This window comes from Xenopus tropicalis, chromosome 7 (genome assembly GCF_000004195.4).
Source record: "Xenopus tropicalis strain Nigerian chromosome 7, UCB_Xtro_10.0, whole genome shotgun sequence".
NCBI lineage: Eukaryota > Metazoa > Chordata > Amphibia > Anura > Pipidae > Xenopus > Xenopus tropicalis.
The window spans coordinates 29569885-29588367 of NC_030683.2; the positions used below are offsets into that span (position 1 = coordinate 29569885).

The 18483-nt window shown below is 39.5% G+C and overlaps 1 protein-coding gene across 2 annotated transcripts in view; it reads left to right on the plus strand.

Moving 5' to 3' along the window:
• Positions 1 to 18483, plus strand: part of sema4g (semaphorin 4G) — a 145441-nt gene that overhangs the window by 90706 nt on the left and 36252 nt on the right. For both annotated transcript variants that reach the window (XM_031906658.1, XM_002938721.5), the window contains exon 8: positions 3959 to 4113. In XM_031906658.1, coding sequence (XP_031762518.1) covers positions 3959 to 4113 — 155 coding nt within the window. The remainder of the gene's footprint in view (positions 1 to 3958; positions 4114 to 18483) is intronic.

The following is an 18483-nucleotide window of genomic DNA, read 5'->3' on the forward strand; positions in this document are numbered from 1 at the left end:
CAGATTCTGGGGAATACAGAATAGGCAGAACTGTCTGTCTACTCCAAACTATCAAGTCGCAATGCTTTCCTAAAGTTATTGGTTTTTATCAAAATTTGTGATTTTTTTTAAAAATTGCTTCAAAACTTCCAGTCTATAGTATCTTATCTCCTACAGGTCATAAAGTAACCAAATAAAATACCCTAAATATGAACGCCAGGGGTCCACTGAACAGTTTGATGCCCAATATGTATAGGTTTAGCTAAGTATGTGGCATGTAGGGGCCCCAATGGGAACATACCCCCATATGATGTATCATTTCAGCTCCTGCAAAATCAACACATTTACATCCTTTATGTGGGATAATGCTACAAAAAAAGTACGCTCACCCCAGAAAGCCATATATTTTTGGAAAGTACACATCCCCCCGAATCTATAATGGGTAAACATTTCTTTTTGCTCCAAAGTACCAAGCTGTAAAGCTTTCCTAAGTTTGCAGATTTATATGACATTTAGAAAATCGCATAAAAATGTTGCAATTTGCCGCATTTATCTCTCACAATTTCTTGATAAAGATCAGATAAAGGCAAATCACCCCAAATAGGAACACCAGAGGCCTACTGAACAGTTTGATGCCCAATATGCATAGATATACCAAAGTCTGCGGTATGTACTGACCCCGAAATGAAAATAGCGCATAAGGATTTCTCGCCTGCCAGCTCAGCATTTGCACACAGAGCCCCCTGTCAGTGTATTATGTGCCGTAACCCCCCCCCCCCCCAACTATACAGAGAGCCCCAGGAAACCATATATTTTTGGAAAGTACACATTCTGATGAATTCAAAATAGGCAAAGTTATTTTTGTACACCAAAGTTACACCTGGCAAAGCTACGCTAAAAACAGATTAGGAACACTTATACAGGGATAAAATGCGATAAAACCACAAAAATTGTGCAAATCAGTGAAACAACAAAATAAGTCACATGACAGTGTAATTAGTGGTCAGAATATCTGATCCAATAGTCACGCTGTCAAAAAGAAACTAAAAACAAAGTGGCAAAATGAAAAAAACAAAAAACAAAAACCAAAGTGTTTGTGTATACATGTGTGTACATGTGTAAAAGTTTTGTTATAGTGTGTAATTGTGTATATGAGTGTAAATAAGTGTATAAAAGTGTGAAAAATGAAAAAAAAACTGCTAAAATGTGTGCTGTAAGTGTGTGTAAATGTATGTAAGTGTGTATAAATGTATGTAAGTGTGTAAATGAAAAAAAAAAAAGTTCTTACCTGTCCTGAAGACCCGATCGCCTCCTCTTCAGTGGGCCGGCCGGCAGGGGGGAAGGAGGAAGCAGGAGCGATCGTCTTGCAGGACCCTCATGACAGCCCCCCTGGCACGTTGCCCAGGGGGGCTGTCATGGATAGAAGCTGTCTGCAGCGGCGGCACATGCCGCCGCTGCAGAGAGCTGCGCATAAATGCCAACGACGTATGGGACACGTCGTTGGCATTTAAGTCCTTTTACTGCCACGACGTATGCCATACGTCGTTGGCAGTAAAAGAGTTAAAACACTAGTGCACTCGGTCTGTCTGATGCTGCCATTCCAACCATGGAAAATGGGGGTGTTTTGTAATATGGGTGTGGTCAGAGGGGCGTGGTCAAAAAATATTGCATCACTTAGCGCAGCATATACTTTTGTCCCTCTTTTTAATTTTTAAATGTTGGGAGGTATGGTGTGGTGCAGTGTTGGGTGTCAGTGTTGCCTACAGGGCTTAAGAAACTCACTGGGTTCAGTACAGATAGGTTGTCCCAAGTTGTGGAAAGATATATTTCTTAACTATTGATAATGTCTGCTTTATTTATCATTTATACTTGTCCAAAGCTGCTGTCACTGCCTGTGGCCTTAACCTTAATAACTATAAATGAAAAACATGGCTGTAATAATCTCTTATGTATTAAAAGGGATATTGGAGGCATTCTGTGATAAAGGTACAAAGCTGCAGGCCTCGTATATTATAAGGGATAATGTACCCCCTACTGTAAATGATAAGGATATTAGCAGTCACTGAGGGGCTCTGTGCCCATATAAAGCACAAGGCTGCAGGCTGAGTTATACAGGAACTCTGAGTATCACTCATGTATGATAAGGGATAATGTACCCCCTACTGTAAATGATAAGGATTTTAGAAGTCACTGAGGGGTTCTGTGCCCATATAAAGCACAAGGCTGCAGGCTAAGTTATACAAATGGCCCTCTCTCAAAACCATCCTAACCACAAAAAAAACCCAGTATAAAATACAGGTACTATTTTATTATTACAGAGAAAAGGGAATCATTTAAGCATGAAATAAACCCAATAGGGCTGTTCTGCCCCAATTAGGGGTAATTATATCTTAGTTGGCATCAAGTACAGGTACTGTTTTATTATTACAGAGAAAAGGGAATCATTTAACCATTAAATAAACCCAATAGGGCTGTTCTGCCCCAATAAGGGGTAATTATATCTTAGTTGGCATCAAGTACAGGTACTGTTTTATTATTACAGAGAAAAGGGAATCATTTAACCATTAAATAAACCCAATAGGGCTGTTCTGCCCCAATAAGGGGTAATTATATCTTAGTTGGGATCAAGTACAGGTACTGTTTTATTATTACAGAGAAAAGGGAACTTATGTATTGTCTGGGCCCATTCTTTGCAGGGATCTGGGAACTCTAATAGTTAAATGATTGAGGAAAACAAAATTGCATAATGTGAAAAGAGGAGGGAAAAATGCCAAACTACAGTATTAAAAATATATGATTATGCGCCTGATATACGTTGTACCAACTGGATTTGCCCAGAAACAGCCCAGTGTGTAATTACCCACAGGAGAGACTAGTGCTCTATTTGCTTTTACCAGGGGATAATCTTAATCACTCTTAGCACTTCCCACATTCCAGAAAAAAGATAAGGCTGGAGAAGTCTGGTGTCAAAATGGACCCCCTACTGTGCATGTTAACGTTACTTTCCAGGCACCACCTGCTGTCTAAAAACAGAATAACAGCCTAAGAAGGCTTTTTTTCCCCTGACACAGCAGGGAGATGGCACGAGATAACACAACAGGATAGCCTGTGTTATCTTGTAACTAGTTAAGTTTTGGGAAAACCTGCGCTTCATCTGTAGATGTTAAGACATGGCACTATATAATGCACAAAAACCGTACAGGATATAATAAAAATGTTCCCAAAACAGACTTGGGTGCAGAGTTCTTCATGCATATCAATAATAAATCCATATACAGATCTCTGGTGCAGGGGTCTGATGCCCATTTCCTCCTGGTACCAATAACTGCCTATTCCTGCAAGGCTCTTACAGGCTACATATTACTGGGTGTTCAGCTGCTTTATATGTTGAAAATGTCCAGTCTATTAAGTTCAGATTAAAATGGCTTTTCACACCATCAGGAGTTTAAATAGACAATTCATTTCATATCCAGTCCTAATGCCATGTTAATGGGCTCCCTGTATTGCTGTTTGCTGAAACATTTCTTCTATTCTAGTGTTCCTTCTCTTCCATCCTAGAAAAACATCTAGCTTTATTCTGCTACTGGGGGAATATTGAAAATCCAAACCCCTTGCAGATCATAGATCTTTCATATCTTCAATGACATTAAGGCAAAAAAGATATAAAATGGTAATATTTATTTGTGAGAAAACATCATGGGAGTGGGAGATACAATATTTTCGGTTCTGCAGTCGAAAATATTGTATCAATAGAAAGATCACCAAGAGCCAATAAATATTCCAGTGGACCCCTTGTGGCCAAGTAACATGTAAGAAAAATGAATAGATTTTTTGAGAACTACTTTGATTTACACACTATTACACATTGTTTTCAAGTGAACTCATTATTTTAACAGCATCATTCCTTATGGTTCGCATTGTCAGTGTGTCTTCTAAGCTGTCAGAAAAATGATTTAACTCCTGGGATTTTCTTCTGTAGATCCCGAGTTCGTGTCTGCTGCTCTGGTTCAGGAAAGCATGAACGTTGAAGTGGGGGATGATGATAAAATCTATTATTTCTTTAATGAAAAAGTTGTAGAAGAGAACTCCGCTTTCCTCGGCAGCAAGACGGCAAGTGTAGCACGGGTGTGCAAGGTAAGAAAAAAACAGTAATCATAAAGCTTTTTTAGAGCCACGACTTAAAGAATGTGGAACTGTTGTCTTTATTATGCACCAGAGGCATCTAAATTGCTATACCTTTGTTATAAATTACTTAATGTGACATCAGGGAGTGATGATTATAACTTAAAGGGGAACTTCACCCAAACACAAATTAAGCTTTATGAAAAGCTCATTTCAAACAACTTTGCTATATACATCAGTTAAAAAATATGCAGCCTTTTCATTATTTTAAATCTAATAATACAGTTACCTAAGCCTGGCCCCCTGTTCTACAACTGATCTGGATGACTAATTTGAGACTCAAAAAAAACATGTGTCAGTAGTTTACTGTCCTCAGCCTGCATCCTGGATTTTAGCATATAAAATAGTATATACTTATACTTTTTGAAGAAACAGATTACAGTGATAGGTATATTAGGGTTTTTTGTGTTGTGTGGGGCTCTTTAACATATTTTAGTGTGGAAGCCAGAGTTCACCTTGAAAAGAACCATTTCATCACATCACTGTGTGCCCAGTGGTTTAACCTTTTGTTTAATTCTAATCCTTTAACCCCCTCACAACTGCTTCTTGCCACTGTTTCCCAAATTCTGTGAAAAAAATAATAAAAAACAAAAGTTAAACTTCTGGCACCTCTCCTTCTTAAATAGGGTAATTCTGTCAAAATACCTCTGATCCAGATTTACTGACACATACAAAGGTGGAATGTGCACGTGATCAAGTATATTTTAAAAGCTGCCAGTGTCACTTTAACTGCGACTTTGTACACTTTGGGACAGTTTCAGTTCAGAAAAAGTTATCTTATGGTTTATTATGTGAAAACTCATTTCTCCTAATTCAGTTCCAGTTTATCCCTCATAGGCTTCAGTTGAGTTTTCATGTGATAAACCATGAGATAGCTTTTCCTGAATTGAAGTCATACTTTGGGTGGTTAAACTAGACCTATGTATCATTCAGTGCAAACTCTACTTTCCTATCTGTAAATTCTGCTGGCTGCCACACAAGTACAAGTCATGTTACCCTTTTTTTTCCATTTTATGCTGAATCTGCTCTATTATTGCACATTATTAAACTTACAGCTGAGCTTAGTAAAGCAGTCAGTGCTGGAGGTCACTGACCCCCTAACATGGCTCTTAGATCATCCATGGGGGCAGCAGGCTGTGAGCAGCCCATGACACATTCCCCGCTGACATACACAGGATATAATGAACTGTCAAAATCTTGTTGGTGTTATTTTTGTTGCAAATGGATATTTTCACACCGTCGAAAAACATGTTCTGATTTTAACTTCTCTTTGCTTTGTTTCCCTTTAGAAGAAGTGTAGTGGTCAATTGTTTGACCTACCAGTGATGCAGTTTCTTTATGTTTATATCAATAGTAGGTGATCTGATTTTTTTAACAGACTTTCTGCAGAGATAGCTTGTCTTGCACCTGCTGAGCTTTGTGGTTGACATTTGGATTGTAGGCCAGAGTTTAAGCTGCATGAAAGCAAAAAGCAAATTCCATTGCAAGTATATTCATAGAGAAGGCTTTGCACATTTATAATATAGGAGAGTGCCGTTTGGCATGGATTAGCCTTAAACATTATTTGGAATAGATTTCATCTTTAAGCATGTGAAAGCCTTCTTTTGTTGTTTTCAGAAGCAGCTAGCAGTTATATTTTTAATGGAGAATCTGCGATTTTCATGGTAGACTGCAAATTATGCCCCTATGGCAGGATAAAATATATGACATTACTCCAGTCATGCTCATTTTTTAAAGGGGACCTGTCACCCTAAGAAATAATTCAAAAAACTTTGTCTGGCAGAACAAAGTTGAATACACTATATAAATCAAGTAAATATTATTTGTTTTCTTCTTCTTTTGGAATTCATAATTACAGCAAGCAGGTGGCAGCCATTTTGTGGAAGCTATTATCAGGGCAAACTTTGTAACATCCCAAAATATTGTGTAGGTGGCAGAAAGAGGGCCTGATACATTTTCCCTTGCACAGAGTACACAATTATAGAAGGAGGGGGGGGGGGGATGTGAGGAGTGCAGTGACATCTAGGAAGTGCAAAAATGAAAGTGAAAGTGAGAAGGCAATTTAGGAATTTTCAAATGCTTTTATAACAGGAATGGATGTTGTAATAAAAAAAATGAGTTTCTTTTTAAATTTGAAAAGGGCTTTATTATGAAGCGATTTATGTCTGGATGACAGGTCCCCTTTAAGCCTTATACAGTAGATAAAGGACAGATAAAGTAGAGTAACTGGTATTGTCAACCCTTCATTGAGTGAAAACAGCCCACTGCTGTAGAATTCATTTTTAAGGTGAATTCTGGTTATATTTCATCCAGTTGGAACAGTTACAGAACTGATAATAGAAGATAATAGACTGTATTGATTATTATTGCTTTATTAGGCAGTTCTAATGCTAACATTTTATATCAGTGCCACAATGTGACAAGCAATGGGTCAGATCACCTTCGTATCTAGTAACTTTGCCTTTCCCAGCCCCCCCCCCCCCCCCCCCCCCACTTTGCATTATTATTTCCTTGTCACTGAGTAATGTACAGGTATGGGACTTGTTATCCAGAATGCTTGGGATCTGGGGTTTTCCAGATAAGGGATCTTTCTGTAATTTGGATCACTACTAAAAAATAAAAACATAAAATAAACCCAATCGGATTTTTTTGTCTCCAGTATGGATTCATTATATCTCTCTGGGATCAAGTACAAGGTGCTGTTTTATTATTACAGAGAAAAGGGAAATCAATTTTAAAAATTTAAATTATTTGATTAAAATGGAGTCCCATAGTTCAGAGCTTGTATTAACTGGTTTCCAGATAACTGATCCCATACCTGTAATAGCTTCACAAAATATAGCAATTATTACTGAGCCTTTAGATTTTCAGGCCCAACTTGCAATTATTCGCAAGATGATATATATGTATCAGCCTGAAACATACACTTAACCAACTACCCAGGCAATTTTGTAATACTAGAGGTGCAGCTAAATAAGGGAGTAGCACAGATCCTTTGACATAAAGAATTGCTATTGGCCTCTGTTCTACACTGATCATGCCCTGCATGTGCCATAACCACAGCTTTTTGGGTTGTATCTCAGCCAATTATTACTTGGAATATTTGTAAAGAAAGAAAATTGCAATTTGCCATAATCCTGCTTGCAGTCTCTGCCCCCTCTATTCCTGCTATTCAGCTTCTACCTTGGTTATATGATATTTATGTAATTTAGAAAGATTAACAACTTACATGTTTGTGCAACTGTGAAATTTGACCAGGGGAGTGAAAGCTTTATCAGCAATATCTCATATTTGTCTAAGAGGCTTGGGAAAGTTCAGGATATTTTGTGTAGGTGTTTTATGGTCACACACCTGTTTGAATATCTTTTCTCACCAAATGTAATTAATAATCGTTATGATGTTAAGGGAGTACCCGTTCCTTAGCGATAGAGTCACTACAATATTTATTGCCCTGTTGAACACAAACAACTTCACACTACCCTTACCAAGGTTCTCTGCATCACATGCCAGTTTGCTTTAGCTCCACAAGATATGAGGGATCATTTGGAATGGGTACACCCCACTTACTGCAGGGGGGTTGTTTGTAGTGCGCTTATTCAAGTCTGACATTAATGTATTCACATGCAATGCATAGCTTTTTGGGAGAGAGCTTTGCCTCCACTCTTTATAAATATAGTTCCAACATAGCAGACAAACTTTAGCAGGCGAAGTTCAAGCATTCAGTTCAATCGCTGTCCCCGTGGTCTGCCCCAGTCACACATTGGCCTTAGGAAGCAGGCAGATAAACTTCTGATTTCTTCTGAAACTTCTGGTTTTTGCCATGTAGGAGGAATCTTACATATGGGGCACATTTAACTGTAGTGGACAAATTTGGACCTGGGCAGTACCCCAAGCATACCTCCCAACATTTGAAAAGTAGAAGGAGGGACAAGAATATCAGGTCACGCCCACTTTATGGCCACACCCCAAAAATAGGCCCATTTTACAAAACCACACCTGAAAAGCATAACATGCACAAAGTACACCAGAAGACAGACACAGTGGCCCCAATCATTTTATGACATATTGTGGCCTTAAGGATTTAATTACACACTGTGGCACCTGTATATCATGACAGACTCAGTGTAGCACAAGCATCCCATGCTACATATTGACCCTCAGCATCTCTAATACCCATTTCTAAACAATTCAAAACTCAGAAAATCGCCAGAACTGAATAATGTCCCATCAGTACAAAGGACACACAGACATTGGTAGCCAGGGCCCCCCTAAAACATTGGTAGCCAGGTGTTATGTTTTGCAGTGGTGCCAGGGCAGGGACCCCCTAAAACATTGCTAGCCAGCCCAGGGCCCCCTAAAACATTGCTGGTTCTCCCCCAGTGTCCCCATACTATTGGCCGCACCCCCTGCAGCATCCTCCAGCTCCCCCCTAGTATCCTCTAACTCCCCCCAGCATCCTTCAGCTCCCCCCTAGTATCCTCCAGCTCCCTCCTAGTATCCTCCACGATCGACTAACGACCGCGAAATGCGGAAGTGCGGTGTGAATGTACGCATTCACACAGCACGTCCACATCCCCGGCTTCATTGCGGTCCATCAGAAATCCACGGGGGATCGACTGGTGGACTGCGATCGACATATTGGCCACCCCTGGTCTACATCATACTAAAAGTTAATTTAGAAGTGAAACACCTCATTAAGTGGCAGCTATCAATATTTTTCTTTTTAGGAATTTAGTGAATTTGCTGAATTGTCTTTATTCATATTATAGAACTACTACTAAGCGAATAGGTGATAGCAGATTCACTGTCTGAGCTTAAAATAGAGTGAAGAAAATTGTACGAAAGAGCAGATTTTATTAACCGTATTCTATCCCCAACACATATATACAACCTGCTTTGGGGCTATTTTTTGCAGTAGAAAGTAAATATTATCTTAGTAACAGACATTTGTGCACACACGTTTAATCTGTAATAGCACAGAGTCTTATAGAGTTCTATGATTATTAAAATGTAATCATTAATTCAAGAAGCAATTCAACTGCATTGTCTTAAAACAAGACACAGATTTACAAAATTCAATAAAGCAATGTTCTCTAAATGATCGTATTATTGTTGTGCTACATGCCATCAGATAGGATATTTTATAGTTCAGACAGCTGGTAAAGAATTTTATTTCTTATCTAGAACATTTCCTCTTGCTGTTTAATTTCACAACATGGGACATTTAAGGCAACATTTCAGTGACCAGATGGATCATCTGAATATGACCATACACTCCATAGTTTTCAGGATAAGTTAGGCATTTCAGTTTCACTGACAGCAATTTTATGTTCAGTTTTACTTGGGAAGGGGCAGGATTGGAGTTTAATTGGAATTTATATAACAAACACATTTTTAATAGCTGTAAGCCATGGGTTTAAGGATTTCATTTAAAGGGATACTGTCATGATTTTTATGGGGTACTTTTTATTTCTACATTACACTGTTTACATAGTAAATTATTCACTCTGCCATTTAAATTTTATTCTTGAATGAACAAATTTATTTTTTCTTCTACTCTCATGTAACTGGAGGAGTCCCAAGCTGGACTTGGATTTTTTACTATTGAGTGCTCCCTACTGGGAGCTGCTATCTTGTTCCCTTCTCATTGTTCTGCTGTGGAGGAAAGAGAGGGGGGTGATATCACTCCAACTTGCAGTAAAGTAAATATTTTCCCATAACAGTATTTCTTTAACATAACTTTATTCCATTATCCTAAGACCTCTACCTGTTGTTGAAATATGAAGTCCAGTATCCTTCAAAGACCAATGCAGAAGAGTGGGTTTGGTACCTGGTCTGATCTAATAACACGATGTAGATGAATTTGGGTCTGTCTCAATTAGGAGAGGATGATCGGACTTGCGACTGGATAAAAGTTGTAGTGGTAATGGCTGACTGTGTCTTGCAATGATAGATACTCGAGACACAAAAGAGCGCAGAATACATTTATTCTCCTCGTATATAATATTAACAGACTGCAATGCTAACCATAAACATCAATTTCTTATACATTTTGATTCATTTAAGACCAACGGTAAGATCCTTGGTGTGTGTGGCCCCCCTACTGAGATATTTAGATGATAAACCTCTGGTCTCATCACATCAAAGCAGATTGGCAATTATGGAGAACTAGAGTGACAGATGACCAGATTCTGCACATGTATGGGTTTGGTGGCTTCCAGGTGAAGAATACAAATTGGTCTAGGACTGCTTTTCATGATTTGGTGTGGAAGCCCCTTGTTTCACTGAAAGCTAACCTTAAGGGCAGTGACACATGGGGAGATTAGTCGCAAATCTTATGGAGAACTAGAGTGACAGATGACCAGATTCTGCACATGTATGGGTTTGGTGGCTTCCAGGTGAAGAATACAAATTGGTCTAGGACTGCTTTTCATGATTTGGTGTGGAAGCCCCTTGTTTCACTGAAAGCTAACCTTAAGGGCAGTGACACATGGGGAGATTAGTCGCAAATCTTCATTGTCGCGGGCGACTAATCTCCCCGCAGTGCCATCCCACAAACTAGAATTTAAATCGCTGGTGGGGTGGCATAGGCGGCACCACGATTTGCTGAAGTCGCCCGAAGTTTCATTTCAGGGCAACTTCAACAAATCGTGGCGCCACGTTTGCCATGCCACTGGCGATTTACATTCTAGCCAGTGTAATGGCATTGTGGGGAGATTAGTCGCCCGCAACAGCGAAGATTTGTCGCGGCGTGACTAATCTCCCTGTGTACCCCTGCCCTAAGGCTACAGCATACAGGGACAGTGGAAGAACTAGACTGACTTGCATAAAGCCCTCTATCCATCTGAACACGTTTGGGACTAATAGAACTGCTGATTGTGACAAAGGCCTGATTTTCAACATCAGTGCCCAACCTTACTGATGCTCTTATGGAAGTAAATGCCACCAGTAAAGTAGCCACCAGTACTAACGAGTGGAAATCCCTCCCAGAGAAAGAATGGTTGATATAGCAGCAAAGGGGGGTCTTATATTATATATATCTTATATTATAATACCATTAGTAGTACCATGTAGTATTGTACAGGCAGTTTGTCTGGGATCTTAGCAATATAATGTATATCCCTGTGTGATATAAGTCTTAAAGCTAGTAAATTTTATTTATTTGACCTCGGTCCCATTAGCATTGCATGTTCCCACAGAGAACATATGTTCTGGGTGAGTAAATGTAAATGTAAACTTTTCACAGTGTTACCACTTTTATTTTGCTTATTTAAAAGGCACCCCAGGCTGCAATAACTCCTGTGGTATAACACACATTCAAGGTAGAGTACTGAACTAATGTTCTGTGCCAGCACTTTCATGTTAAATAGAAGTGACTTTACTGCCCGCAGGAGAATTGCACATGATGGGAATAAATGGGGTTCTCTGTTCCCCCATACTTGTTGTCAGGGAGAACAGCCATTCTGTAAAATTGTAAAATTCCCATAGAGTGACTAACTTGCTGCCTGAATGAGTAGAGTAGTTTCAGACTGGCTTCTGAAAGAAGGGGAAATATTATGGAATAGCAATGTTCCAAACCCAAAGTTCCACTGTGGATGCAGCCTAGTCCTTGGAATTTTGCAGTTTACAAGATGATGTAATCATTGTTGTTTTAGAGCAATTGCGCACACAATGCAAATCAGGATTCTTATTCAGTTACCTCTCCACGGGGCTAAACTTAGCAATACGGAGATGCTAAGCATTACTAATCTAAGATGTAAGAATTATGTAAGGCAGGGATATTCAAACTGTAACCATCCAGCTGTTGTTCAGCTGTTTCTCCCTACCAGCACTCTCCTTTTGGTCCAAAGGTGGGGGGGCTGCAGTCCCAACACTGCTGGGGGGGCTGCAGGTTGGTCATTTCTGATTTATCTTCTGAAAATGTATTAAAAATGTACAACCGATAAAGCATGTATGCCCTTTGTGCCTTTATCTTTTTTTACATGGTAAGAATAGATCATATGCATGGATAAACAGATCGTCTTGCAGTTTGGTGTGGAGAAGCATTAATCTCCGTTTATGATTGGCTACGGCAGTGGTTGCCAAGCTGTGGTGCTGGCCCCCCAGTAGGTCAGGAAGCAGTAGCTGGGGGGGAGGGGTGTCAGCCAGGTTCTCCACCTAGCCAAAATTTTACTGACCTGGCCAGTGGTTGTCATCAATGCTTGGTGGCAATGTTAATAATAGGGAAGAAACTTAAAAATATAGGGAGGTCAGAATTCATCTCCAGAAATGTGGCAATCCAGGGTCCAGCATAGACGTTGGTACATCAAGGTCAATTACCTTCTTAATATCTAAGAGGAGCCCTGACAATATGCTGCACCTCATAGTAGACCTAAAAGTCCAGAAAGCTCTAAGCTACAGGTTAGTTCTAACCCCACCCATGTTACAGGTACGCATGGGTAAAAGTTATTACAGTGGGCTCTCGTGCCAGTGAAAAGCACATAAAACAGAATATGAAGGGAAGAATCACATGCCCCCTTTTTGCAGTTCTTTTGCTTAACGGAGAAGAAAAGGCTAGTAAAGAGTTAATCTCAAGCTGCAGGCATACCTTCAGTTCTCTCAATAGTGCCCTTAAGTCTCCCCATATTTCAGTCGTTCAGAAGATCAGAAGCCAAACAGGACGAAAAAACGCTGAGCTGTGTAGTGAAGATTCCCAGAATGCATCGCTCCTGCACGGACACTATGACCAGCTACTCAGAAAGCGCATGCGCATATAACATAGACTGTGAGCGCACTTTCCATCTCACAAAGCAGGAGAGCTCGGGTAGAGTAGGTCGCGCTTGCGTCTAGGGGAGGGAGAAGGTTCGCACATGCGCAGTAACTTACACGGCGCCATGTTTAATGATTATCCAACATGGCGGCTGCAATAGAAGAAATATAGTATTTAGGAAAATCAGAGACTGCAGGCAGTATTTAGGATATCCAGGGAAAAAAAGTAAGCGATCTGCTACAGGGACATGAGGCCTTTCTGTTTAGCGGGTCGCATTTACACCCTTTCCTATCCCTGTTTGACTGCACCAGTGTTATCCACTTGATTATAAATGGCAACATGCATACATATAATTTTTTAGTGGTTTTAGTAAAGGTTGTACCTAATTGGTACCATGCCACTAAACCTTTCTTTGCATTATTAAGCATGTGGGTGTGCCTGTGCTGGTGCACAGCAGTGATTCCCAGCAGGGTGTAATTACCGGCAGAATTCCCCTCTTATATGGCTTTGTGGTAAGGGAGTTGAATGTTCTTTCCCTGTATGTACCTGTTGGACTGTAACCACCCTCTCGCTACCTATCTAGTGCAAACATAGGGGACTGCCAATCTCATATGTTATGGTTTCTGTTCTCCACATTCAGTGTTTTTCTTTTCAGTCAATGCTAAGTATCTTTGTAAGTATTTCAGATGTTTGTGCGGCAGATTTTGAGGTTGGGTATATAAGGGGAATGCACTCCAGTTTGTGGAGGTTGTGTAAATGGGGTAAAAACATTAGCAATAGTGCCAGTAATAACTTTCAATGGAATGTGTGTCTTAATTTACAGATTCCTTTAACTTACATACAATATGCAGGGTCAGACATGCTATTGCTGCAGCCATTTGGGAGGGTACGGAGGCATTGCTAGGCAGCCCCAGGGCACAGGGCCGCATACAGCATATACGTGTAACTGGATTGGTGTTTCACCTTATTTATTCATGGTTCATACTTCCTTAGTTACAGTATGTAGACTGCAAGCTTTAAGAAGCAGGGCTCTATTTATCTTTTACATAGACCAGTACAAGTATGGCACCTGTTCTCCTGAATGTTTTGGACCTGGGTTTTCTAAATAAAGGGTCTTACCATAATTTGGATCTTCCTACCTTAAGCCTACTAAAAATGATTAAAAACATGAATTAAACCCAAGAGGATTGTTTTGCCGCCAGTGAGGATTAATTATATCTTAGTTGGGATCAGGTGCAAGGTACTGTTTTATTATTATTACAGAGAAGAAGGAAATGTTTTAAATTTTGAATTATTTGATTAAAATGGAGTCTATGGGAGATGACCTGCTGTAGTTCAGAACTTTCTAAAGATCCGATCACATACCTTGTACTCCATTTTTGTATTTGTATTTGTACTCCACTCCAACCTGGAGCTAGTTTGGGAGCAGTTTCCCACTCAGCGTCATGCTGACTGGGGCAAAACCTCTATCCTACCACTATTGATGTCAAAGGGATTCCCGGAGGAGGTTGCCCATCTTGCTATTTGCCCTGTGACTCCAAGGCAGATGGCAGCTCCTGTAACATTATGAAATCATGGAATCAGCCTTATGAAATCACGTCCAAGTTCTGCAGTTTCTTGGGTGTTGTGAAATGTGCTTTAGATTCCTTTTCTTCTCTTTTTCCCTTTTAAGCTCCCTGCATGTTTATAGGAGAAGGAGACCTTATATGGACACTTTGTACAAAGTTGGTTTTACAGAGAGAGAACATTGGTATCCTAGCCAGGCACACTGCCGCACAGCTATGAGTTAATGTTACATCAGGTTTTTATATTAGAGAAACGTATGTCTTCATGCTCTGCGTCTATTTGCGGCAGTGAAGCCTTATGGTCAAACTCCTTACAATACAGTTCTTTCTATTAAACAACCAATTGTTATATTGCAAAGCACTGCTGATTAATATTACTGTGTAACAAAGATATGTCTTGCTTTTTTTTCTTTTATTTTTCTGGATGAATGTTTAATATTTATATAGTGGAAAGTAAAACTTGCTCCAAGAAAAGATTCAGTATTTCTGGCAAGGGAAGCTAGAAGATGTATTCATGTATTCAGAACAGCAAGGAGTGCATGGTACTATTAATGAATGTGACCAAGGCTGACTTGAAAAGAAAAAATTCTGCTTTATGGAGCCTCTTTAGTAATCAGTAAGCAAAGTAATTGGGACGTTCTTATGTCTAGGTGTAGGAACAGTTTGTTCATAAAGTGATAGGTCACACAAACCCATAGAAAGGTATGACCCAAGTGCTCAAGGATACAAGGTGCAAGAATCATATGACCTCATTTGGAACACTAACTTCTAAGCTATTCAGGAAGAGTGATCCAGATCCATAGTAATATTCAAGCCTATGCTATTAGCCAAAAACTCTTTCAATGCCCACCGGTTAGACAGCCTAAAATATGAAAACACACACATACCCCACACAAGTGTTTCTGGATATTGTTTTTAATCTCATTTCAAACTTTATACAGATTTTGTGGATAAGTAGCAGTAAGTAATTTGCTGTGACTGAACGGCCTGTCAGATGAAAGCAGAAGATGAATTGTAAAATAAGCTTCTCAATACCCCTAAATTACCAGACTCCAGAGGCATTCCAGACTGTTTCAGCAGCTTGTGCTTCATGCACTCTTCAACCTAAACATTGTGTGACTTTGCTTGAATTATAACAATACAGGAGATTAACCTGCTCATAACAACCGGCCATGTTTAATCAACATGCTGTGCACTGCCACTTTATGGCTCTACTTTTTTTTAAAAATAGTTTTTATTGAGTTCTAATATCTGTTTTTTGATCTCAGTCTGATTTGCAGATTTTTTTTTATAATCTTGAAATTGTTCTGTTACTTGTCCTATGTGTATTCAATAGCAATGACTCACCCCTGCAGTGTAAAGCAGTTATATAGCTGTGGTCACAGAGTAAGTGTATTACAGGTATGGGACCTGTTATCCAGAATGCTCGGGACCTAAGGTTTTCTGGATAAGCGGTCTTTCCATAATTTGGATCTCCATACTTTAAGTGAACTTAAAAATATTTAAACATTAAATAAACCCTATAGAATTGTTGTGCCTCCCATAAGGATTAATTATATCTTAGTTGGGATCAAGCACAAGGTACTGTTTTATAATTACAGTTATGGGAGGGGTCCGTCTAAATCAGGGGTCCCCAACCTTTCTTACTCGTGAGCCACAGTCAAATGTAATAAGACTTGGGGAGCAACACAAGCATCATAAAATTTCATGGAGGTGCCAAATAAGGGCTAAGATTGGCTATTAGGGGCCTCTGTGCACACTTACAGGAGGCTTTATTTGGTAGTAAATCTTGTCTTTATTCAACCCAAGTCAGGAATTCAAAAATAACTCCCTGGTTTGGGGGCACTGAGAGCAACATCCAAGGGGTTGGTGAGCAACATGTTTCCCTGGAGCCACTGGTTGGGGATCACTAATCTAGATGGAGGGGGTGACTCTATTTAAGCCACTGCTTGTAATTTTTCTTTTGGGGAGTGCAGCAAAAACAACCACAGGCAAGTCACTGCCTCTTTCATTGACGTGCAGGCTAGAAATATTATATTTTGACATTTTTCGGGACACCTCATGGTCAGAATATTAATTTTTTATTTTCTTATCGGGGTGGCATATACCTTTAACAGTACGTGCTGAACTATCTCAGCCTTAGGTTTCCCCCTTGTAAGTTGTCACTTAGCAATCAGCAGGCAGTCATCAGCAGCCTAGTGTTCGAGAGTGCGAGGAACAGACACGCACCCAGCTTTCATTCCTCACTCCTAACAGCTTGATAACATGTCTTTCTCAATATCATTCTTGTCTAACGCATACAATTCCAAAATAGGGGAATGTTTTTGTATAAAGGAATGCCGGTGTTTCAGCCAACAACCCTGCTCAAAGCATATTTGGAGAAAAATACCTCTCTCCTACTTGTCAACTAAAAGTACTGATAAATGAAAGCTTTTGAAATTCTTAAGATATGGGCCTTGCAAAGAAAAAAAAAAAGGAAAATGTCATGGTTCTGGTTCACTAATTCAGGAGTCGAACTGGCTGCCATGGCTTTGTGAGCTAAATCCTTTCCTATCCTTCTGCATTAGTGCAGCTGTTCCGATCAGGCCCCAGATCTGAGCAAGTATAGTATCTGTATAGCAGATCTGATATTGCACTTTACAACTCCCAGCATCCCCAGTTTCTGTAAATGGGTCATGTACCTTGTTAGTATGCAAGGTTATAATTTGATTAAAGGAAAACCATACCCCCAGAATGAATACTTAACCAACAGATAGTTTATTTTATATTAAGTGACCAATTAAAGAATCTCTCCAAACTGGACTATATATATATCAGTAAATATTGCACTTTTAAATCCTTTCCCTTGATCCACGATTTAGCGACAGTCCGTGTGCTCCCTCAGAGATCAGCTGACAGGAAATAATGCAGCGTTAACTGTAACAGGAAGTAGTGTGGGAGCAAAAGTCAGAACTCTGTCCAGTCATTGGCTGATAGGGCCTAGCATGTATGTGTGCCTTGGCTTGTTTGTGTGAACTGTGAATCCTATGAACCCAGCAGGTGGCTCTTTATTCTTAAAATGGCAATTTTCTATTTAGGATTACCCAATGGCACAAACTACTAAAAAGCATATTTTTATGAAAATGGTTTATTTAGATGAAGCAGGGTTTTACAAATCACCTGGTTCATGCATATATTTTTATAGAGACCTAGTTTGTTTGGGGGTATAGTTTTCCCTTTAAGTACCATGAAATGTTATTCTCCAAATGGAACCAGGTCTGTTTGTGCTGATAATCCCATTGTTAAAAGGGTTGTTCACCGTTGAGAACATTTTTAGTATGATGCAAAGAGTGCTGTTCTCAGACAATTTGCAATTGGTCTTGATTTTTTATTATTGGTATTTTTTTTTAGTTATTTTACTTTTTGTTCCACAGCTCTCCAGTTTGGAAGTTCAGCAGTTATCTGGTTGCTAGGGTCTAATTTTCCTTAGTTAGCAGGGAGTTGTTTGGAAGAGTGACTGATATATGAATAGTAAAGGGGCTTAATAGAAAGATAATAAAAAGTTAAAAAAAATCAACTTGTAGCCTCACAGAGCAATAGTATTTTGGCTGCTGGGGTCAGTGACCCCCATTTGAAAGCTGGAGAGAGTCAGAAGAAGAAGGTAAATATTCAAAAACTGGAGACCACTTAAAAAGTTGCTTAGAATTTGGCATTCTATAACATATTAAAAGTTGTTTTTATCCAAAGCATTTTTGTTCTATGTTGTTTTTGACACAATTTTAGATTTCATATACCTAGGTAGGTTCATAGTTACATGGTTTGTTTGTTCTTCTTTAGCCAGAGTGATTATCCTGTCCACTTTTGCACTTATAAGGGGCAAAGATCTCTCCAGACAGCAGTGCAGTACTACAGTTATTGCCATTGCTGGTGTGGATAGCCAGTTTGGGTCGGGTACAGGACCCGTGTCTTTGATAAAAGACACACAGTCACTTTGCTGATCATTTTTACCCTAGATTGCATCGTCTCAGA